The sequence below is a fragment of the Camelus dromedarius genome, chromosome 14, assembly GCF_036321535.1.
Source record: "Camelus dromedarius isolate mCamDro1 chromosome 14, mCamDro1.pat, whole genome shotgun sequence".
In the NCBI taxonomy this organism is placed as follows: domain Eukaryota; kingdom Metazoa; phylum Chordata; class Mammalia; order Artiodactyla; family Camelidae; genus Camelus; species Camelus dromedarius.
In genome coordinates this window covers 53,098,829-53,121,502 of record NC_087449.1, presented here as the reverse complement: position 1 = coordinate 53,121,502, position 22,674 = coordinate 53,098,829, and the positions used below count along the sequence as shown (strand labels likewise).

Below are 22,674 nucleotides of genomic sequence, written 5' to 3'. Positions count from 1 at the left end.
ATAAACCTTGACCTGGAAGGTCGCTGTGAGAATTCAGAGGCAGAGGTTGTGATAGCTCGAGGCCAACTGTGAGGTGTGGGCCCTGCTGGTTATTACTATTAGCAATCCAGAAAACTGGTTTGGAAGGGGTTAAGTGGAGACCCTGCCTCCCAGCCAGGAGCGAATCAGGGCTGGCAGGGGAGGAGCCAGGCTGCCGCTAGGAAAGAGATCTAGTCTGGCCAGATGCTGCCCTGAGAGGGGACGGAAGACACCGGCAGGGCTTGGGGGCCATGGGGCAGGGGTTTGGCACGGGGTCCCTGGCCTCTGCACCCTGATAGCTCCAAGCCAGAGGGTGCAGGACCAGCTGCCAGGGGTTGGGGGAGGAGAGGCCAAGCTGCCCAAACTGGAGACAGCGTGGGAGGAGACCAGGACCCAGAGCCCTCCCAGCCCCCCAGGCAGGGGCCACCGGCTGCACTCAGGCCTTGACCTCAGCTGACCCTGGGAGCCCACATGGGGAGTAGGGTCTAATTTTAGCTCCAGCCAGAAGATCCACAGCCCAGGAGTGCCTGCCAGTGGGCACAGGGTGGCCAAGGCTGCTCAGGGGCTGCTCAGGCAGGGGGAGGACTGGGGAGACCAGCCCCGCTTCCATACAGCCCTACATCCTGGCCAAGCTGCCTCCTATGGGAGCCCTGACGGGTCCCCCATGGCCTGGCAGACGGCCCTCCTCTCTGTTGAGGCCAAGGTCAGGGGACGTAGCCAGGAGGCCAGAAGGACACTGCTTTGCAGTCTGGACAGGGGTTGCATCAGCCTGAGCAGTGCCCAGGGGCAGGGGACCCCACTGGGAGGGCAAAGGCTGGCTTGGTTGTCCAAAAGCCAAGGAAGCAGAGTCCTGACCACAGGAAGGCAGGGCCACAGAGTTGGGTCCTACGTGGCCTCCCGATGCCTGGCCTGTGACTTGCGATTTCATCTTTCACAGGCAGCCTGCCTTTGATGGGCCTCAGTCTTCCCATCTATACAATGAGGGCACTAACCTAGAAGGTGGATCCCAGCCCCAGAGGCCCACCCTCACGCCCCTGCTCCTCTTGCTTCCTGTAGCCCTGGCTATGGGTGGCCACATGCAGTCATGGAGAAGAAAGTCCCTCTGGCTGGCACTGTCGGCCTCCTGGCTGCTCATCCTGCTGGGAGTCTTCCCCCTTCTCCGCCTGGCAGTGCCTGCCAGACCCCGGGCAAGGGCTTCCCAAGGCTGGCCCCGCTGGCTGGACGCAGAGCTCCTGCAGAGTTTCTCCCAGCCTGGCGAGCTCCTGGAAGATGGCCCTCAACCTCCTCAAGCACCCCGTGGTGGCAGTTGCAACTGGGGAGCTTGCTTTGATGCCTCGAAGTGCAGAGATGGCGGCTTCAAGGTATTTGTGTACCCGGCAGCTGGACCCATCTCTGAGACTCGCCGCAGGATCCTGGCTTCCATTGAAGGCTCCCGCTACCACACGGTCAGCCCTGCCGAGGCCTGCCTCCTCCTCCTCCTCAGCTCGGACACCCCGGCTGGACAGTGCGAGCCAGTGCCTGCACAATGGGATGAGGGCAGGAACCATCTGGTCCTCAATCTCCACCCAGCCCCTTGCCCCCGGACTGTCCAGCTGGGGCAGGCAATGGTGGCCAAGGCCAGCCCAACAGTGGATACCTTCCGGGCCGGCTTTGACGTGGCCCTCCCGCTTCTCCCTGAAGCCCACCCATTGCGAGGTGGGGCACCTGGCCAGCTGCAGCAGCACAGCCCCCGCCCCGGGGTGGCTCTGCTAGCCCTGGCAGGGGAGAGGGGCCGGTGGCACACAGCAGGCACCAACTCCTCTGCCTGCCCCTGGGATGGGCACTGTGAGCAGGACCATGGACCCAAGCAGTAAGTGGACCTTCCCCCTTGGGGGCTGGATGGGAAGGGTATGTGATGGGAGGAAGCCCAGAGCCCAGGGTAGAGGGCAGGATTGAGGTGGGCAAACCAGCTAGTCCTGGAAAACTGAGGCCTCAGCTGCAGCAGGAGGGAATCAGGTTAGACAGCAGAGAACACTGCCACCAAGATGGTGATTTGCTATAAGGGCTGTCCAAAGCAGGTTTTGGAATTCTTCCTTGGGGATCTGTAAAAACATAAAACATGACTCACTCCTACTTAGTCTTCTTCTTTTATTACAATCCCTCCTTCCCTAATATTTTATTTAACATACAATTCTATAGTGCTTACTATTTGCTAAGTGCTTTTATAAATGATTGTAATAAAATAACACTAATTACTATCTTTTAAGAGTTTGTGTACCAGACACTAAAGCCTGAGGCCACCCAGCCAGAAAAAGCACCGCCAGTATTTTAATCCAGAATTGCCTGTCTCCAAAGCCTTCAGCATTAGAATTCTGGGCATTAGGCAAGAGATTCTAATCAACCCTGTCAAATGCCTCAAAGCCATGGTCACACATAGAAGCTGCTATGTCTAATTTGGGGGATTAACAGCCTTGGGTTATAGCAAATATGAATTAAGTCAGACCTACAGAAGAACTTCCCACCAGTGAGAGTGGCTGAATACACATAATTGTCCCCTATGGGGACATGCACAGCTCATTCAGGAACTTTTCTCTACCTAGGCTAGTTGGGGTGACGCACCTCAAGTGGTAAAGCAGTTAACCCCTAAGCACCCTAACCCCTCTGCACCCCCAGGAGGCCAGAAGTATCCAAAGGCTGGTTGGACAGACAAGAATGAAAGTCCTTTTGAGGTTACTCAGGGTCCCTGTGGCAGAGGGTTCCCCCTCCATCTCCTGGATGGGGTTGGAACCTATTGCTCTAGAATCTGTCCCTTGTCCCCTGTCTCAGGTATCTCCCTGTTCTTTGCTAGAACAACAGGGCTTATTCTGAGCTCCACTTCCCTCCCAGGAATTCTCCATGGGGCCAAGTTCCATTTTTGCCTCTGCTTGGGGCTCCTGGGACTTCTCTCAGCCACAGTGCTCTCGAGGGAATGGAATCCCTCTACCTCCAGAAGGCATATGGCCTCCAGGGAGTCCCACAGCCAGGGGTAAGAGCAGAATTGCCGTCAGTCCCCGTGGCCCTTCTGTGGGGACCCATCCCTAGCAGGCACTCTTAGCAGTCACCTGAAAATCCAGGGATCCCCCAGGCACCTCAGTCTCAGAACTTGGACAGAGCCCATCTTTGGTGACAAGGTTCTCTGTTCACCTTGCCCGGCCTCACTTCTGATTAGGCATCTAGCCCGCCATTCTTGGTTAGAGGAAGTTCTTCTTTTGGCTGACTTTAGTTACTGCCAAATGCAGTCAGTTGTTGGTGAATCTGGAAGCTATTTCAGCCTGAACTTCTTTGAGAAACTGAAACTTATGGGGTGCACACAGTCAGTAGGCACTTACTAAATGTTGACTGATTGATCCCAAATTGGCCAGAAGTGGCCAAGGTCTTCTTCCTTTCTTCCTTTCTTTCTTCCTTCCTTTTTAGTTTTTTTGGAGGGCAGGGGTTGGGGGGAGATTATTAGGTCTATTTATTTAATTATTTTTTTAAATGGAAGTACTGGGGATTGAACCTAGGACCGCATGCATGCTGAGCATGTGCTCTACCACTGAGCTACACCCTCCCCTAAAAGGCTTTCTAACAAGCATGGGCCACCCTCTGAGTGGCATTTTGATAAGTTTATTTCCAAGATGTGATGCCTGGCAGCCTCTATCCTCCAAGCTTCAAGAAATTCTGTCTTTGGCCTCCGCCCACCTGCAGGTGAGAGGACTTGTAATTGCTGGAGTAGCTGGAGCCTCAGTTTCCCCAAGGTGCCAGGCAGCTGCTGAGCCAGCCAGTCAAGAATAGGGACAGAGAGGGAGGCCCACAGCCACAGGCCAGCCCCCGGAAAGTGGCCTGAATAAACAAGTGCTGGCCAGAGAAAGAGGCGATTCACAGTCCCAGCCTGTCCCACATTCACTCCATGAGGGGGAGGGGAGAAAGTGAGCATCTGGGGAGATCTGGGCCAAGTGCTGTGCCCACCGCTTTATAGAAGTCACAGCTAATCCTCTCAAGCAGCCTTCAAGGGAGGTGTTATTATCCCCATTTCAGTGAACAAGAAACTGAGGCTCTGAGAGGTAGGAGGGGCCAGCCAAGGGCCTTTGGTGACAAGCTCCTTGATTCACCACAGCCTCCCTCACTGTTCTGATCAGGCACTTGGAAACAGCAGAGCTAGGATTAAACCCCACACTTCTGGCTCCAAAGCCCATATTTTTCCACCTTCATTGAACAGCCTCCTGTTGCTTTGGAATAAGCCTCCACCCATTTAAACTGTTATTTATTTATTTTTTATGAATAGGGAATTCATTCACATGGTACAAAATTCCAAAGGCACAAAAGGGTATACAGTAAAACCTCCCTCCCACCCCATCTCTGGCCACCCAGTTTTCCTTCCTGGAGCCACAAACTGTTTCTAGTTTCTCTTCTGTCTTTTCTGAGGTACTCTGTTTGTATATAAACATGTGTATATGCTCTCCCCCATTTTTTGGTCTTTTTACGTAAATTCAGTGCATGTTTTAAGGTCCCCTGGCCTGTCTCCACTGGACACAGGAGGCCTAGTGCCTAAAGCCCATGAGACTTTAGGGACCCATAAAAACGTTTTCATTTCTTGAAAATCAGAAGAAGAAAAATGAACTTTTCAGCAGAAAAAAATGCTTTAATATATACTATTAGTATGTTCATTTTTATACAACCCAGTTATCAAATGTAATTTTTATAGTATTTTCATGGCAGAGAGGCCACAAAGGCCAAAGTGCCTGGAGCACATGGAAGTCATAATGTGACCCTACCTTGGGCCAAGGGTGGAGTCACACTGACAACAGCCTTGGGCTTTGAGGCACCAAGTTTGCAGCAAGCACTTTATAGGGTCACAGATCATTGGCAGTTACGACAACATCCCCTTGCAACACACATAAGGACACACAGGTGCTCATCCAGCATCTGATGTGGAGCTCACCACCTCCCAAGGCCACCCACTGGCTATTAGAATTTATGCTGAAACTGACATAACCAAATGACTTCAGACATTTGGTCCATTGATCCCAGGTCTCTCCTCTGTTGCACACTAACCACTGATTCATTTAGCACCCACTGAGTGCCCATCCTCTGCCAGGCACACTGCCAGGCCCCTGGGATACTGAGATGAAGGAGGCACGGCCCCAGCCCTCAACGATTTCGTTCTTGTAGGAGAGACAGACAAGTCACTGGTTATGACACACACTGTTTAGCAGGGAGTCTGGGCAGGCTGCCTGCCTGGCTCCTGTACTTTAGAGCTGTGTGACCATCTATAAAATGGGATACTAACAGCACACACCTCCCATCTCATAGGGTTGCTGTGAGAATGAAGTGAGTCAATGCATGTAAAGCACTTAGAACTGTGCCTGGAACAAAGTATGTGCTCAGTGAGGGTTAGCTTAGTTCATTATGACTACAGCATACATAGGGGCTGTGGAAGCGGAGAGGGAGGAGCCATCTCTGGAGAGCCCAAGGAGGGCTTCCCCGAGAAGATGATGTTTGAGCTTTAGCCGTTAAGACAGAGTAGGAGGAGGAATTTCTCGGGCTGCAAGGCAGGGTGGGGTGCTCCAGGCTGAGGGAGCAAGAGGTGCAAAGACAGAAGGAACAATGGAGGTTAATGAGGAATGACGGGTACAGTTTGTTCAGCAGGCTCTCTGTCTCTAGGTTCTCTGAAGCCCTCAACTTGGAAGTTTTCAGTCCCTTAGGACTTTATCGGGGGAGAGCTGTAGTTGGCTGGTGCTGTATCTTTTAACGAGGTAGAAGGTATCCTGCTTAACTTGTGGCTTCTTCCAGGGGAAGTCTGGTGGACACCTGAGCATCAGACAAAGAAGACAGGGTCCCCTGGGAGACCCCTGGGCAGCAGCTCTGGGGTGGTTCAAATAAGCCCGGGTCAGGAGTTAACACAATGGTTCCAGTTCCAGCACTGTCCAGCCCTTTCTGAGACCCTGAGCTGGGCTCTGAGACTCAGTCTCCCCATCTGGTCAATGAGGGTTGGCCCAGAGGTTGACCGAGTACTCCTAGGGCTGCTTCTTAAAGGTTCAGACTCAGGAGCAGATGGGCTCTAGCTGAGGAGGGTCCTGGGACCCTTAAGGCCCTATTCATCAGTCCCACTCAGAGCAGGCTTATGAGCCTGGAGTCGTGGACACACACAAACACACACCATAGCTAGATCGTGGGCACTGCTTCCCTGGCCGGGCAGTCCCACGGAGGTGGCTCTGAGGAGACTGTGACTCCTGCCCCTCCCCCACAGGCACACGCAGCCTGAGTGTGGCCCTGGGGCTGGTGGGGGTTGGGGGGAGGTGGGCAGAACAGAGGACGCCTGTCCTCTGGGCGAGGGGGCCTCTGGAGAGCAGTTTCCTGTGTGGTTCCAGGCTGGAGGCCCAGCCCACCTCCTGACAGAGGAGGCTTTCACAGGCCTGGGCTCTCAGGATGGGGGAGGGCAGGGCATGGAGGCCACTCAGGTGAGGGCTGCCCCGAGTCCGCGTGTGGCAGAGCAGTGGGGGGGCAAGTGCAGGCTTGCCCAAGTCAGACCAGCCTTGGAAACATCAGTTCCCGCCACCTCCCATTTTGCAAATGAGAGAACCAAGGTCCAGAGATGAGAAGGGAGGTGTCTTGAGACCACCAAGGGCAGTGACAGAGCTAGAACTCAGGGCTCCTGCCTGCCACCCCAACCATGGGCGAGGGGCAGGTGTTTGTGTGAGTGTCAGTGTGTGTGCGTGTGTGTACGAGCGTTAACATGAGAACATGACGGTGGGTTTGCACATTGTGAATTTGGGAGTGCTGGTGTAGGGGGCCAGGGGTCATCAAGGCAGCTGTCTCTGGCCTTGTATTTGTGGGACCCTCTCGTGTGTCTCCTTAGGACCCCCCATGGGGCATTACTACCCAGTGCCACCTTCTGCCTCATCCCTGGCCGCAGTCCTGATGCCTGGCACTTCCTCCAAGCCCTACAGGTACCATCCCAACTTGGGCGTCCGCCATCCCTATTCTGCCACACTCCTGAGTTGGCAGAGTAGTCTGGGCCCAGGCCAATGAGAAGGAGTGGTGACTCCTTTGCTTTGGGACTCAGGTGTGCCTACAGCCATATTCACTGCACCCTCTGTAGAACAACCCACTCCCAGCGAGCCACCCCAGAAATATCAACCACTTTTCTCTCCTCTTTACCCTTTGCCCCCAGTACAGTAGTTGCTGACTTGGAACAGGGAGGAGGGGGTGAGTGTGCAGCGGGACTGGGCTCCCCAGTGACCCCTCTACTCCCCAGGCTGGCTGCATCCCTGTGCTTCTCAGCCCTCACTGGGAGCTGCCCTTCTCCGAGGTCATCGATTGGACCAAGGCAGCCATTGTAGCTGACGAGAGGCTCCCACTTCAGGTAGCTCAGGGCCCTGCCCACGGGGTGGGGACTGAACCCAGGACATGGGAGGACCCTGGGATCCTGGCCCCCACGCTGGTGTCGGTCCTCATTCTTATCCCCCATTGATGTATACTGATGATTTTGTCCCCAGCCCCAAGCCTCTTGGGTTCTGAGAGCAAGTCCTGAGTCTTTCTTCAGCCTCAGTTTCCCCATCTGTGCAAAGGAGTAAGTTAGACCAGATGATCTCCACAGGCCCAGCCCCAACTGGTCCAGTTTAAGGGAAGGCCACAAAAAGTCCAAAATCTGAGTACCTCCATGGGGTGGGAAAGCAAAATGCACAGTGACTTATCCATCTGATGAAGCTAATTTTGCCCAGCTCTGAAAAACATGTGTGAGCTGTGAATCCCCGAGAAGTGAGAATGGTGTAGGGAGTTAATAGCAATAGCTTCCATTCACTGAGCCTTTACATGCTAAGCACTGAATATGTATCATCTACTTTAATCCTCACAACCACCCTAGGAGGGGAGTACTATTATTGTCTCCACCTTACTGATGATGAAACAGACTCAGAGAGGTTAAGTAGCTTGTCCTCAGTCACACAGTTACTAAGTGGCATTTTAACCCAGCTCTCTGTGACCCTTAAACTCTTGATTGCTAAGTTACCTGGGACTTGGTCAAGGATGGCACTGCCAACCCACCTGGAGAACCGTGGGCAGGGGGTTTCTGGTTCCTAAGCTAGACTGTCCCCAGCCCAGGGTGAGTCAGGACCTGACAGGGCCCTTGTGCCTTCTCCTTTTCTCCCTCAGGTCCTGGCTGCCCTCCAGGAGATGCCCCTCACACGGGTCCTTGCCCTGCGTCAGCAGACCCAGTTTCTATGGGATGCCTACTTCTCCTCAGTGGAGAAGGTCATCCACACCACTCTGGAGGTGAGGGGTGACGGGGACTCACCTGATGGGGGCTCTGATGCTTGGCTCCGCCTCATCCCTGTCCCCTTTCCATGCCCCTCTCTCTGGACACCCCCTCTGCCCTGGGATTTGGGCTTCCTCCTTGAAGATGCTTCTGGGATGAATATGAGACTTGGCCTGGAGTGCTTAGATGAGTTCCTTCTCCAGTCTTGGTGTCAGTTTCCCCATCGGTAGAGGGATATCTGTAGCAAATAGATTTCAAAGCATGTGCCAACTCCAGTTGATGGGTCCTGGTTGCCTGGGGGAGTGTTGGGAGGGATTCTGGGTCAAGAGGAAATGTCAGGACCTGTTAGTGATGTCTGCCATGAGTGACTTCACCATTACTGAGTGTCCTCTACTCTGGACTCCCTGCACCTGAACCCTTCTGTCCCCAGCAATCTGGTGCTACAGTTGCTGCCCCGGCCCAGATTTCTGAAGCGGGAGGTGTGTGGCTCCGACCCCGCCCATGGCCACACTGGCCACTCCTTCTGCACAGCTGTCTCTCATTTCACAGATAATTCAAGACCGGATCTTTGGAGCATCGGCTCGCCCCTCACTACTGTGGAACAGCCCTCCAGGGGCACTCCTGGCCCTGCCCACTTTTTCCACAAGCCCCGTGGACTTCCCCTTCTATCACCTGCAACAGGGTATGCCCTAGGGATGGGGGGATGGGACAGCTTGAAGTCCCCTCATCAACTCTCTCCACATCTGCCCCAGCCTCAACCATAGAGCCTCGCCAAGCCCCTCCTCAAATCCCCAACATCTCTCCTGGGTCCCCAAGTCCCCAACTTAGGTCACTCTCCAGGGGATTCTGTCCCCTCCCACTCTAATAGCCTGTGTCTTATTTCCCAGGCTCCCGCCCTGTGGGCAGGTTCAGTGCTCTGATCTGGGTGGAGGCTCCAGGCCAGCTCCCGCTGAAGCTCATCCAGGTGGTGGCAGGCTCCCAGCACTGTGCCCAGGTCTGCCCCCTTGCCAGCTGAGGTGCGGGAATCCAGGGTGGGGGCAAGGGACAGGGCAGAGCCCTTGAAGACATCTAGATGCCAAGGATAACTACACATTTTGGGGGGAGGCATGGGAAGGATTTTCAAGTACCATTGCTGTCTTTTTCTTTAAATTCCAAGTTCCTTGTCCCCTCCCCATTCCCTGTCCCTCATGGAAACTGATGAAGCCACCCCCAAAACAGGTGCCTCTTGGGGAGGTTGAAGTAAACATACATGTGTTCATTTATTTATTCACCCAGCATCTGCTGAGCCCCCTGGGCTCAATGCTGAGGATGCAGAGAAAAAGTAGGAAAGGATTCTGCCCCAGATTCAGATTCAGTTAGCACTTCCTGGCACACACACTGTCAAATGTCACTTCCAGAGAAGCCAGACAGACTCCTGAGAGTACTTGCAAAGGAGGCAAGCAGTTAGCTCAGCCAGAGCGCAGATGGAGCAACTTCCAAGCTCACATATACAGATGCCCTACCAAACTTCTTCCACCCTGAGAAAGATTACTCCTGGGACCCCTTGCCTTCCTGCCCCAGTCTTCAGAAACACCTCTCTTTCCTTCTAGATCTTGGTTCTCTGGAGCTGTGAGAAGCCACCCCCACCCAGGTGGCCCAAGACAGCCGTGCCCCTGACAGTCATTGGTGGGCATAGGAAGGTGAGGGATGGGGACGTGCATGGAAGGGTGGGCTCAGACCCAGAATGCTGGGATCTGGGGAAAAGGGCACACACGGATGTGTGATTAACTTGGACCCGAGCCAAAACTGGACTTCAAGTTGGGCCTGTGGATTTCAGCTGCAGGCCTAATAGAAATGATTCTCTTCCATCCCTGGTCCTTGCGAATTGTGCTTCCAGAGAACTGGGGTTTTATGTCATGAGGGAAGGCAAAGGGAGCACATTGCTGTCTCAGGTAAGGGATGGAAGAGAAACCTGAGATCTTGAGGAAATGCAGACAGGTGGTAGCACATCAGCCGGGGGAGGGGGAGGTGAGGGAGTGCCTTCCGAGAACCTGGGTTGGTGCAACACACCTGCTTGCTGTGTAGTTCTGGGAAAAGTCCCTTCATCTCTCTGGATCTGTTTCTTTTGAACAAAGGATGTCTGACAACCCTTTCCAAGGTTGAGGTGAGCATTAAATGTGACAATAGAGGAATCCTGAAATGTCAAAACTGAAAGGGCCCTAGATTCCAACGGCCTCATTTGACCAAAGTGGAAACTGAAGTCCAGCGAGATAAAATGAGTTCCTCAAGTTCGAGTTCCAGGCAGACTTGCTGTTTTCACTGCTCTTCCTTTTACACTATGCCTGCAGGGGCTCCTGCTTAGCAGATACTCAGATATCACCGTGGGAGCCCGGGGAGGGTTCCCACGGTTGAGTTGCCCTCCCCTCCCTCCCGCTGCAGGCCAGTGACCGCTTCTTCCCGTACAGTGCCGTCAGCACCGATGCCATCCTCAGCCTAGATGCCCACAGCAGTCTTTCCACAAGTGAGGTGAGGGCTCCCAAGAGGAGCCCCATGGGGGTGGGGACAGAGCCAGAGGGCCCTGGCAGCCCCTCAGATTCCGGGAGCTGGGATGACCCAAGGTCAAGAGGTCCAGCCTCCTGCTTTTGAAATCATGCCCAGTGAGCCAATCAGCCTCCTCCTTAGAAATCTAATAGAAATTTCCACAGACTCTTTGGAAACCATTTGTTTCAGCTCCCAGCTGAAAACACATAGTTTCTATCTCCCAGCTGGGAAAGTTCCCCTAAATATCCTTTGGAAACTTCATGTTCCCATACCCTCTGTCCTGAGCCCCCCTCAGCCAGGCTGGCCTTGCCTCCCTGTCTCTGGATGATCCTGGCTGGTCAGGAAGTCCTTCCTCATAACCTCACTTAAATATCTCCCCAGGTGGACTTCGCTTTTGTGGTGTGGCAGAGCTTCCCAGAGCGGATGGTCGGCTTTCTGACGTGGAGCCACTTCTGGGATGAGACCCGGGGTGGCTGGGGCTACACTGCAGAGAAGGCCAATGAATTCTCCATGGTTCTCACCTCAGCTGCCTTCTACCATAGGTACAGATGGTAGCCCCGGCACTGGGCTTTAAGGGCCAGAGACTCCCTCTTTGAACAAGGAGCAGGGTGGCGTAGGAGTGAACACAGTAGTCAGCCTAGAGCCCAGAGATCCAGGTCAAAGCCACTTCCCAGCACTGTGATGGGCAAGCCTCCTCACCTCTCCTGAGTTTCAGTTTTCTCATCTGTAAAGTGTATTCATCTCACAGGGCTGGTGTGATCATCAAATAAGTAAAGTATATGAAGTCCTTGGCATACAGATAGTCAACAAACGGTAGCTAGTGTTGTTTTGAGTAGAGCCATGCTAAGGATATGGGTTTGGGGGGTGGGGGGGGACCATATCCAGAGAATGGTCCTGATACTTTATAAATGAGTGTGTGATGGGCTAGGGCTTGCCCCAGGCCTTCCAGAAGCTGCCTGCAATGCCCCAGGAGCTGAATTCTGAAGGGCCTTCTTGAGAGGGGTTCCTTAAATGAGTTTAAATCAAATTTGTATAACCTGGAACCTCTTGTGGACTCACCCAGGAACTCTGCAGGAACTCTTGGTAGAATGAAGAATATCCCTTGTGTCTGTAGGGTGGGCACTGGCTGCTCTGTAGGAGGACCTGCATGATTCAAAGCTCACTTGCCAGAGCATCAGTCTGGTTAATCCACAGCGTTCCTGAAGCTGGTCTTTGGGCTGCCATGTTGGATGGCCTTGGAACCAGTTGACCCTCTCCTCATTCTCTGTCTGAGTTCAGACCTCAGAGCTGAGAGGAGGGGGCCCCAGGGAGCCGTAAGGCAGGGGCAGGGAGTTCACCATTGGCTGCAGACAAGCCAAAGAACACAGAATAGTGGAGAGCAGTGCCTACTTGGGATGGGAGCTCTCTGAGGCAGCTAGGGCTCAGCAAAGGGAGCAGGGCTTTCACAAGAGGCTTAGGGATTGGGGTCCAAAGGAGAATGACGTCAAGAGGGAGAAAAATGAGGCCTGGGGCAGGGGTGGTGAACTCTGCTACAGCCTATCCCTCTCCTCTCCTAACCCAGGTATTACCACACCCTCTTCACCCACTCCCTGCCCAGGGCTCTGAGGAACCTGGCTGATGAGACACCCACCTGTGCGGATGTCCTGATGAACTTCCTAGTAGCAGCAGTCACCAAGGTGCCCCCTATCAAGGTGCCCTACGGGTCGTGGCATCAGGAGGCCAGACCTCCACTGGTGAGGACCTAGGGGGACTGGTCGGTACTGGGACAGCCCTGGTTGGGGAAAAGATTCCGTCACTGTCTAAGCCAAATCCTTTTTGCTGCATAGGGCGGGGGTGCGGTGGCGTTCTGAAGGACAGAGAAGCCCTTCAGCGCATTTCTTCTCCCATTCTTAGGCACCTGGGAGTCCGGGGCTCAGGCAGGAGCCGCAGCCCGCAGCCCAGGATTGCATCAACCAGATGGCGGCAGCGTTCGGCCACATGCCTCTGGTATCCTCTCACCTCCGTCTGGACCCAGTGCTCTACAAGGACCCGGTGTCCGTGCTGCGTAAGAAGTATCGCAGCCTGGACAAGCCCTAGGAAGGACCAACTGAGACCCAACTTGGCTGCCCGGGGGAGCTGCACTGCCTAGGGGGGAGGGGAGGCTCAGCCCCGTAACTTGGATGTCTGGAGACCCAGTCAAGGCTGCCAGTCAGCCAGCACGGCAGATCCCGATTGGCCAACCACAGCTCTAGCGCCCCTAGGGCCGAGGACTTGCCCCACCCTCCAGTCCAGCAGCAGGTCCCAGGTGCGCGTCGCCGGCTCTGCGGCTCTGCCTCTGCCTTCGCAGACCCCTTGCCTGGAATGCCTTTCTCGGCTTCTCTGCCGAGCTGACCTCTACTTGTCTTTCAGATCCCCGCCTTCTCCACGAACTTGCCTGGCCCCCACCCCCGCCCCAGATGCTCTGCGCCTTTCACAGCCGGGCATGTCCCGCAATCCCGACGCTATTCGTGCTGCTTTGCAAGGTACACACGCCATCAGGCCCCAAGACTGGCCCGGAAGGCCGGGGCCGCGTCCTCTTCTCTCTAGCCTGGCAGGTGCGCCACAAATATTTGACGAACAGATAGATGGAAGAGACACCGACTACGTGCCGGGCTCTGTGCGGACAGGGGGCGAGGGCGTGAACAAGGTGTGCCGAGTGAGAGACAAAACTCCCCGAAGGCAGCTTCCTGCAGACACCTGGATTGCCAGGCGCAATCCTCGCACCTCAGCAATGAAACAAATAAGTGCCGGGGAGCCAGTTTCGGGGCTTCCCCTTTCGGACCGGGCGGAACATAGTTGGGAGGCGAGAAGGAGGGATGGGAACGCTGGTGGCCCTGCCTAGCCCGGGACCCTCGACTCAGGCACTGCCGTCGTCCTGCATTACCAGCCTGGGGCACTAGAGGCCAGCACCGCGCTGCGCTTTCTCCGGTCCGATAGGGAATGGAGTTTTGAAAGCCCATCGGGTCGGAGAGCAGACCAGGTGAGGGACCTGGAAGTTGGTGGCGTGCAGCCCGAAGTCTGAAAACTTGGGCGTGAAGAGAAAGGAATCAGAAAATGGCTTCACCCCTTTGGCCCACACAGTTAGGACTATGGAGACATTTCTAGGTGGGCTAGATGGGCTAGGTAGGAGCAGGGGCGGTCCGAGCTCCCTGGTGGTGAGAGTGAGTGGGGGAGGGGATGCTAGGTTCTCCTGGGTTCATCCACCTGGAACTGGAATTATCACTTCCGAAATAAAGCTTGTGTCCTTGCCCTCTCACGCTCAGGCTATAAATACCTCTACAGCAGCTGCACGGGGGAGGGGGACTCAGGTCTCGCCTGGGAGCTGCTACCACTGAGGGATAGGGATGGTGGGTCCAACCCAGGTCCAGGGCATCGGGTGTTTTTGTGCTTTGATGGTCTTGCAGCTTTGGAAACTCCCGTGACTAGTGACTAGTGACTAGCTTGCTGGCCAGAACATGCTGTCCCCAAGGCCTCCTACCTCCATCCTCCAGCTTGACCTCTGGCCCCTGAGACTCAGGTCATCCCTGGAGCCAGTCACAGCTGAGGGTACAGAGAAGGCTCCCTTTTGGTAGCCCACCAGATTCTTGAGGTGGAGGGGGGTACTGGGAGTTAAAAGGGAGGGGAGACAGTCTGGCGCTGAGTCAAGGACAGTGGTGAGGAAGCACGCAGCTGCAGCCCAGGCAGCCTTCCCAGGGTGGGGAGGACTCCAAGTGCCAGGCCCAGCCAGGGGAAAGAGGCACCTTTCCCATCCCCGCTCACAGCTGCAGCACCCAGAACACTGAACTGCCTTGGCATGGCCTTGCCTGTGGGCTGCCAGGCCCAAGGGCTCATACTGTACCAACACACAGGCCGGAGCAGGTCCCCAGTCCCTGCTGTGGGGGAGACCTAGGGGAATGAGGCAGAAATCCCAGAGCTGCCTCTTACTGGCTGTGTGACTGTGGGTAAGTGACTCAACCTCTCTGAGCCTCAGTTTTCTCATCTGTAAAAATGGAGGACAGCAATGACTGCCTCTTGAGAGGGGTGTAAGCCCTTGGCATACAGCAAAGCCCAGAATCCAGGCTCCTAGGGGCTGCCATGGCTTCATGGAGAGAAAAATTTGATTTGAGATAGGGGTGGAGTGGAGATCAACCATCAGCAGTTTCCCACACACACTTCCAAGCCAACACAAACAACTTCCCACAGATTTCAAGGGGCTGAAGAACCCAGAGACCTCAATTACAGACAACCCTGGATGACAGTGCTGGAGAGGCACAAAGAGGTCATTCATAGATGGGAAGAGAGGCTCAGAAGGGAAGGCGAGTGACAAAGCTCTCCTCCTCCACCTATGAGTCAGAACAGAGTCAAGACAAACCCAATGCTGCCCCTGGGGAGGTAGCCCACCTGGCTCCTCGGCAAAGCAGCCTCAGACCATCTTTCCAGAATGATGATAAAAGTAACCACTCTTCCAAGACCACCAGGTGCTCAGCGGACTTTGGCTTTGGTCCTCACAACAACCCTGTGAGGTAGGTGTCAACATTCTCATTCTGTAGACGCAAGAGGCTCTGACCTCCCTGAGGGCAGAGACAGACCACTTGATTAGGGCCACCTGATGACTGGGCATTGCTGCCTCCTCTGTGAGACTGGGGACAGGTCCCCCCCCCCTTCATCTTGTAAACACCAGCCACCCCCTAATTCAGGAATCTTCACACACACCCCAGGAAGCTGGGGTCTCTGGTTCAGGTTGTACCTTCTGTGTTCTCTACCCCCAAGTTCTGAGCAGGCCAGGCTGTACCAGCAACAGAGTGTCCTCGACCCCTCAGACACTATCAGGGCGAGAGAGGTGGCCCAGGGCTGTGGGGCTGTTAGGGCAGGACCCAAGCTGAAACCTCTCCACCTCCAGCCCTCCCACTGGGGCACCTTTGTGTTAGCTCAGCTCCCTGGGCTGGAGGAATAAGGAAAGAGGAAACCAGCCAAGTTCTGACCTAGTCAGAAGCCCCCTCCCTCCAGGAAAAGGAAACATTTGGCACACAGCTGAAGTGACTAAGGCACAGGCCAGCCCAGGCAGACCCACATGAGTGTGCAGGGTCCTCACAACTCCTCGACACCTAAGGCCTCCTAAAACCATATTGTTAGAGGCAGAGGGAGGGGGCTCTGTTCCAAAACTTCTTTACAGATTCAAAAGGCAAAGGCCAGACAGACTGAAAATGAGAAATGAGGCAAGTAGGTGAGGGGACATTGAAGTCAGTATCCCGTCTGTCGCCGCTCACTACGCCTCATTGCCTTTCCAAGGCTGGTGGTAGGACAGCATTAATTGAGGATTAGGCCCAAACCCAGGCCTGCCAGGAGCTGACCTGTTTGCTGGAAGAGCGGGATGATGCTAGCTTTACACCTGCGGAGTTCCCATCCTGGGGCTGCTGTAGTCAGGTGGCAGAGGCAGGGAAACCGTCCATTCCTGGAGTGGGACAAGGCTTCTCCACACTGAACATGGAGCAGCCATCAGGAGAGGCACCTGGTTTATAACACAGTGGTGGGAGGCAGAGTCCTGGCTGGGCCCGGGGAACACTCAGTCCAGCCATCTGCAGGCCTGTCTATGCCCCAGTTGGTGCGTGGCCAAGCCATCAGTCCGAGGGGCCCTGGCATGACTGGCAGTCCTTCATGTCCTCAGAGTAGTCCTCGATCTGGATGGTCATAGTGTGGAAGTGGAACTTCCCCTGCAGGAGGGCACTGGCTGCCTTCAGCACAGCCTGGGAGTCTGTGTTCTGAGCTGGAGGCCAAGAGGACACACAAGGGGGAGCACCAGAGAACCGATTACTCACTCTTGGGCCCTTATGAATGATTAGGAGCCCAAGTCTCATATCCTGCCCCTGGCAGAACAAGATAGGGGACCCTGAACATCAAGAAACCCCCCAAGAGGGGGATACCAGGCAACTCTCTGATTCCCATACCTGGCATGATCCCAAAATAGCAGGAAAAGCACCGGCTTAAGGCTAGGAATCTTTCCTCTGCCACTTATTAGCTGTAAAAGCCTGGGCAAATGACTTTACCATCCTCCCAACCTCAGTTTCTTCATCTGTTAATGGGATTATGATGATCAAATGAAATAATGTATGGCAAGTACTCAGCAGGGTGTCAGGTCTAACACATGGGCGCTGCAAGCGTCTGAGGTCATCTGGACCCCTCTGGGATGGCCCCAGGCCTCTGGCTGCCTCTCTCTCTTATCCACCCTGAGTGTCCCCACCACTCACCGATGGCGATGTGGACAGACAGGACAGGCTGGGCCACGGTCAGCGCCCAGATATGCAGGCTGTGCAAACCTTCCACCCCATCCACCGACAGCAGCAGATCCCGCACAGCAATGAAGTCCATGCCCTTGGGGGTCCCTGAGGACAGCAGGGATGAGGGCTGAAGGAAACCACACCCTCCCATCCATGCTGGTGCCTACTCCTCAAATGTCTTCTCCTCACTAGGACTCCTTGGCCAGCAGATAGGATGTTGTCCCCACCTCCCGAATGATCTCCATCATATCACCCTGTTAACACCGTCTGAAATGATCTTATTTGTCAGTTTCTTGCTGTCTCTCCCTCTAAAATGGAAACTCTGTGAGGGCAGGACAGTTGTTTAGTTTACCACCCTATCTCAGTGCCTAGAACAGTGCCTGGCCCATAGCAGATGCTCGATTAAATTTTTTTGATTGGAAAGAAGGGAACCTGGGGATCCCTGCACCCATGTAGGACATGACTATCTCACTTTTACTTGTGTCAGTCAGATTCTTGGAGAAACAGTTCTGACCTACAGCCAAATACTCCTCCTGACCCCAAACCAGGAACCAAACTGACCCTAACCAAATAGAGGCCTATGACCCAAGACCCTAGAGCACAAGAAAGCCTGATGAATAAGTGTGGTAACTCAGGGCAGGCCACTCACCACCACTGAGCACCCCTCAAAGCCCAGGTATGTCCTCCGGAGGCAGAAGCCTCAGAAAGGAAGAACATGGAGTGAATTCAGTAGTCTTGCCCAACACCCACTATCTTTTTCTGACCCTCAGTCTGCCTCCTCACCCCTGCCCACTGGGCAATAAGAAGCATAGTCCTTACCTGCCCCAAGGGACAGCAAATGGAGACTAAGGAAACATATGAAGAAGGGCCGGAGTGCCAGTTGCTGCAGACACCACCCAGAAGCCCCCTGAGTAGGTAGAGAGGACACATCCCAGCAGGGAGGGGCACCCTTGGGTTTAGGGTGAAGGAAAGGATGATCCAGAGGACATTTCCAGGAACAACCACACCTGAGGGCCCAGCTCAATGCCCTGATCAGCCCAGGGTCCCAGAAGATTCTGCAGCCTATGCCAGGCCCCAGACCATGACCCCCCACCAATGTACTGGTACTCCCTTCCCCAACACACACACATACACACACACACACACACACACACACACACCTGAACTTAGAGCTAGACAGCCAAGAGCAAAATGGGAGCCCCAAGCCCAGGTTACCTTCCATCAGCACCAGGATCACATCTCTCAGGATGGTTACGGTTGTTCCCAGGACGAGGATGGAGAAGAGGAAGGTGCAGATGGGGTCTATATACTTGTACTCTGGCTACAGGAAAATGGGAAGGCAGAGCTGGGGCTCACCACCCAACACCTCCACCTCTTTTCTCCCCTCCCACCCAGTATCAGTTGGGGAGAGGTGCTCTCTCTGCAGGGTGGGCATGAGCCTCACCCTGGCCTTGCCTCCTAGTTCCCTACCTTTTATTCTGTGTCCAGAAGGACAGGCAGGACAGACCATAGCTCAGAACAAGGCACAATACCTTCCCACCCGTCCTGGCCCAAGGGGCTGAGACATGGACAGAGCTTAATGGAATCTTAGATTCCATCTGGTCCAACATGCCCATTTTATAGATGACGAAAACAGAGATTCAGTTAGAGGAAGGGACTCACTCTACATCACGCAGCTAGCAAGGGGTGGACCAGGCTTCATACCCAACACCTGGCTCTTTCTACTACACCACACTGCCTCTGTGTGATGGGTAATGCACAGGCTTTGGCAGCACAGCCCTGGGTTTGAATCTGGCTCCACAATTTACCGGCTGTGTGACACTGTGCAAGTCACTGAGCCTTTCTGAGCTATAGAAAACACTACCACTTCCCATTCAGGGCTGTTGTCAAGATAAGAAGTACTGACACTTGGTGGGTATGAATAAATGTTCCTTCCCTCTCCCCACCCTTGTGCCCACAGTTGGGAGGAAGCTAGAATCTGGAAAGGGTCCAGTGCAGAGAGGAGCCCTCACAAGATCTACACTTCCTTCCCCACCCAGCCCACCTCCCTCTGTCTCCAGCTCTGACCTTGAAGTATAAAATATAGGCTGCCACCAGAACACCCAAGCTCTGCAGAAAGTCTCCAATCACGTGGATAAAGGCAGCTCGGACACTGGGGTTCTCCTGCTGCTGGCTGCTGTCGTGGCTGTGCCCATGGCCATGACTGTGCCCATGGCCATGACTGTGTCCATGGCCGGACTGGTGAAGAATCAACCCCATTCTACGGAAGTGGAGACAAGGCCATGGAGCTCATCGAGGTAGCAAGTAGAAGCCACCCATTAGGACAGGCCTCCCTGTGGGGTAAAAATCCCACCCCCACCCCCAGACTGCATGATCCCTTTGGCCATGTGAGGAGCCCGACCCATATGGCCTCGGCCCAGAGCGCCACAGGAGAAAGGGCTCAGCTCCAGCCAATGCCAGGCTGATTCTGGGCACAAAGATGCCCCAGTGCCAAATCTTAGAGCAGGAGGGCACCATGGAGATCATCCCTACCCACCATGTCACAGACGGTGAAGCTGAGGCCTAGAGAGGGAAGTGGCTTATCCAAGGCCACTGAGCAAGGGAGAGAGAATCCAAAGGAGACACACCCTGCCTCTCCCTGAGACCAATTTCAGGCACATCAGCTTGAAAAAGGACTTGGCTTCTGCCCCTAGGGAACCTTCTCCTGCAAGAACTAGACTCAGCCCTCCCACTTCAGGTATGAAGCCTCTCTGGTTATTCACCGACATGTATGGGGTGGGGAGTTAATGCTGCCCCAGATTTACAGCTCCTGTTGGCCTTGCCCTAGGCCTAAGGCAGGACCCAGGTGTTTCAGGTGCCAGAGCTCAGACCACTAGGGAAGTTCTGTTCCTGCATCCTGTACTGGACTGCATCTCAGCCTCCTTCTACGAAGAGCAGGCAGGTAGGTATGTGTATGAGAGGTGGGAGGAGGGAGGACCCACAGGGAACCAAGGTTACACTCACATGATGTTCACAACCACAGCACAGCCCGATGTGATCAGCATGGTTCCCTCCTCGATCTCATAGTCCCCAGAGGTGAGCCGTTCCACCGCCAGGTACACCAGTACCCCAGTCACAACCCAGATGGACAGCACAGAGAGCAGGGCGCCCAGGATTTCTGAGGAAGAACCCGACCCCCAATACCAATCTTAGCAGGGGGCCCTAAGGCGGAGGAGCCCTCCCCCTCCCCACAAAGTCCAGGCCTGGGTCGGACTGGGCTCTGCTGGAGGTATGGCTGGTGTGATTGCACTGGGCCCCACCACTCATACATCTCATACATCTGAGAATGTCTGAGCTAGAAGAAACTCAAGAAATCATCTGGGTCAACCCTTTTATGTTGAAACTGACTCACTAAAAAATATATATCTACTGCTCAGCTGGCAAACTGAGGAACAAAGGCCGGGCCATCTCCCGCCAAGCACAAAATGACAATGCAGCCCAGAGATGAACTTCTGTATCTTTTAGAAGGCTTTCTGACCTTTCCTGCCCATTTCCTCCCCTCCAGAGCTGATGCATGCAGTTATGAGCAGAGTTAATGCAACAGTCATTTATTCTTGAAGTCTAGCCATTTCTAGGAAGGTTGACTCTCCTTCCCTGCAAGGTGGGAATTCCCAGAGGACGGGGGACCAGGGCTCTCCCATCAGACTGGGAGCTCCCAAAGGACAGAAGTCAAAGTTGACATCCTCTTTCCCCACCCAAGGCACCCTCCTGGCCTTACTCAGGGATCCACCCATTGCACCCACTTAAAAATCTATGTCTTGATCCACCCCCTCTCCCTACTCCATCTTCATCCCAATCAGGGCCCTCACCAGCTCGCTGCCAGCCGAAGTTCATGGTCTTGGTGGCTGGCCGGGAGGACATCCAGAGAGAGAAGAGGCTGATGAGCATGCTGGCCAAGTCAGTGAGCAGGTGGGCTGCATCTGTCATGATTGCCAAGCTGTGTGCTAGGTAACCACCTGCAGAGGCAGGGCCAGGAGAATGGAAGGTTCTTATGAGCCCCCCAAGAAGCCAACTTCCCAGAGTGTTTGTGCAGCAGGGAAACCATGAGGTCTGGAGAAAGACAATGGACTCCAGAACTCTCCACCACTAGCTGTGTAACTACTGGCAAACGACTTACTTTCTCTGAGCCTCAACTTCTACTATCTGTCAAACGGGATTAGCAAAATCTACTTAGAAGGTGAATGTGAAAATCAAGCTCAGATTGGGTCTGGAAAGCATAGTAGGCACTCAGGAAATGCTCTTTCCTTCTAGGCATTCAGGTCTTCCCTGACCTACTAGTTGTGTGTGATCTGGGGCAAGTTACTTCGCCTTATGGTGCCTCAGTTTCATCATCTGTAAAATAAGGAGAATAACAGTACCCATATTACAGCACAGGTTGTTGTGAGGATTGTGTGAGACAGTGTGCATAGAAAGGGTTTAGCATGGTAAGAGTTCAATAAATGGAGCTATTAGTATTAATACTCCTGTGAACATCCAGGAGAAAAGCCTTTTGGATCATCCACACTATCCATATGCCAATTTCATTGAATTAGCACAAAAGTCCTTACCAATTACTTCCCCAATCATGAACAGCAGGCAGAAGGCAGAGGCCACACAGAGCTGGCGCCAGGCCTGCTTCTTCTTGGGGTCGCAATGACTGCTAGGACCCTTCTGGGCATGACAGTAATGGATGCTCTTGGTAGCCATCTCAATGGGCTGCAAATCCATGCCAGGTGAGGACATAGGGACCCAGCCAGGCCCATCCTGCCACAGAGATCTGTAAGACCTGTCCAGAGAGGAAAGGTGATGGGAGATTCAGCTCTGAGATGGGAGCAAGGAGGGCTAAGTGCAGCCCTACCTCTCTGTGTGTCCTTGGGGTTCCCATGTACCCTTTTGGAAGAAGAGCTAAGGACACTTCAAGCCCAACAGAGCCTGAGGAGTGACCAGAAGCCCCAGTCTGCAGGGGGTGCTGGGAATGACCAGTTCAGGAGTCTTGGCCCTGTGTTCTCCCTCCTCCCCGATCCCTCCCAGGGCCTTGAGAAGGCAAAGACCTTGGGAACTGGCCAAGAGGCGGGCCGGTCCAGCCGAGCGCGGAGAAGGAACAGAGCTTAGGCTCAGGAAGAAGAGCAGATTCCCGTTCTCAAGCACTTGGGGACACAGGGCCTCCCAGAGTAGGGTTGCTCAGGGGCAAAGTGCTGGCCCGGGGGCGGGGCTCCAGATATGCACTCCCCACTAACCAGTAAGGGTCAGAATCTGTGCTCAGACGCGAGGGAGAGATGATCCCCCTACTCAAGCTCGGTTTCCCCTCTTCTTCACCTCACCCACCCCTCCTATGTGGTCCCAGTTCAAGCCACCGCCAAAACCATCCATTGCCAAAAAAGCAAACGGGGAGGTGCGTCTGATGCCACTCAAATTCCTGCCCCTCCCCAAGCTCTCGCCTTACCGGGCTCCAGGCCTGGCGTCCAACAGATGCTGCTTCTCCGTGGCCTCCATGCGGCCCTGCGTGCCTCGCCGCGTGCACCCTGGAAGTTGCGCGCCGGACGCTCCACAGCACGCACTCACCTGCCGAGAGGGCCCTGCGCGCCACGCCCG

At 54.5% G+C, this 22,674-nt stretch overlaps 2 protein-coding genes across 5 annotated transcripts; one reads left to right on the top strand and one right to left on the bottom strand.

Annotated features, from left to right (window-relative positions):
• Positions 1–215: 215 nt before the first annotated feature.
• EXTL1 (exostosin like glycosyltransferase 1) lies at positions 216–14,066 on the top strand. 4 transcript variants are annotated; one of them, XR_838213.3, is made up of 12 exons: positions 216–1,867; positions 6,875–6,965; positions 7,274–7,381; positions 8,170–8,289; positions 8,822–8,954; positions 9,160–9,266; positions 9,862–9,951; positions 10,691–10,777; positions 11,174–11,334; positions 12,354–12,525; positions 12,686–13,076; positions 13,181–14,066. XR_838213.3 is itself a non-coding variant. In XM_031464413.2 (11 exons), the coding sequence occupies exons 1-11, from the start codon at positions 1,083–1,085 to the stop codon at positions 12,866–12,868; spliced, it is 2,001 nt and encodes a 666-aa protein (XP_031320273.1). In that variant the 5' UTR covers positions 216–1,082; the 3' UTR covers positions 12,869–14,066. The 4 variants fall into 4 exon arrangements, 3 of the variants coding, with proteins under 3 accessions (XP_031320273.1, XP_010992021.2, XP_031320274.1); XM_031464413.2 differs by having other exon boundaries at positions 12,390–12,525; positions 12,686–14,066; XM_010993719.3 differs by having other exon boundaries at positions 12,686–14,066.
• Positions 14,067–15,268: 1,202 nt separating this feature from the next.
• On the bottom strand, positions 15,269–22,636 carry SLC30A2 (solute carrier family 30 member 2). Its single transcript, XM_010993720.3, has 8 exons — positions 22,526–22,636; positions 21,651–21,868; positions 20,913–21,059; positions 20,068–20,221; positions 19,132–19,324; positions 18,280–18,385; positions 17,035–17,169; positions 15,269–16,553 (listed from the first exon to the last, which is right to left on the bottom strand). The coding sequence occupies exons 1-8, from the start codon at positions 22,573–22,575 to the stop codon at positions 16,408–16,410; spliced, it is 1,149 nt and encodes a 382-aa protein (XP_010992022.1). The 5' UTR covers positions 22,576–22,636; the 3' UTR covers positions 15,269–16,407.
• Positions 22,637–22,674: the final 38 nt, after the last annotated feature.

What these genes read in the sequence shown, in the direction of transcription:
- EXTL1 (XM_010993719.3), top strand. Translation starts at nt 1,083, where the DNA reads ATGGGTGGCCACATGCAGTCATGGAGAAGAAAGTCCCTCTGGCTGGCA. An exon ending in ACTTCCTCCAAGCCCTACAG is followed by an intron (nt 6,966 to 7,273) that starts GTACCATCCCAA and finishes TCTACTCCCCAG; the next exon opens with GCTGGCTGCATCCCTGTGCT. An exon ending in TCAGCTGCCTTCTACCATAG is followed by an intron (nt 11,335 to 12,353) that starts GTACAGATGGTA and finishes CTCCTAACCCAG; the next exon opens with GTATTACCACACCCTCTTCA.
- SLC30A2 (XM_010993720.3), bottom strand. Translation starts at nt 22,575, where the DNA reads ATGGAGGCCACGGAGAAGCAGCATCTGTTGGACGCCAGGCCTGGAGCC. An exon ending in CTTCGGCTGGCAGCGAGCTG is followed by an intron (nt 20,222 to 20,912) that starts GTGAGGGCCCTG and finishes GTTCTTCCTCAG; the next exon opens with AAATCCTGGGCGCCCTGCTC. An exon ending in GCTGTGGTTGTGAACATCAT is followed by an intron (nt 19,325 to 20,067) that starts GTGAGTGTAACC and finishes CCACTTCCGTAG; the next exon opens with AATGGGGTTGATTCTTCACC.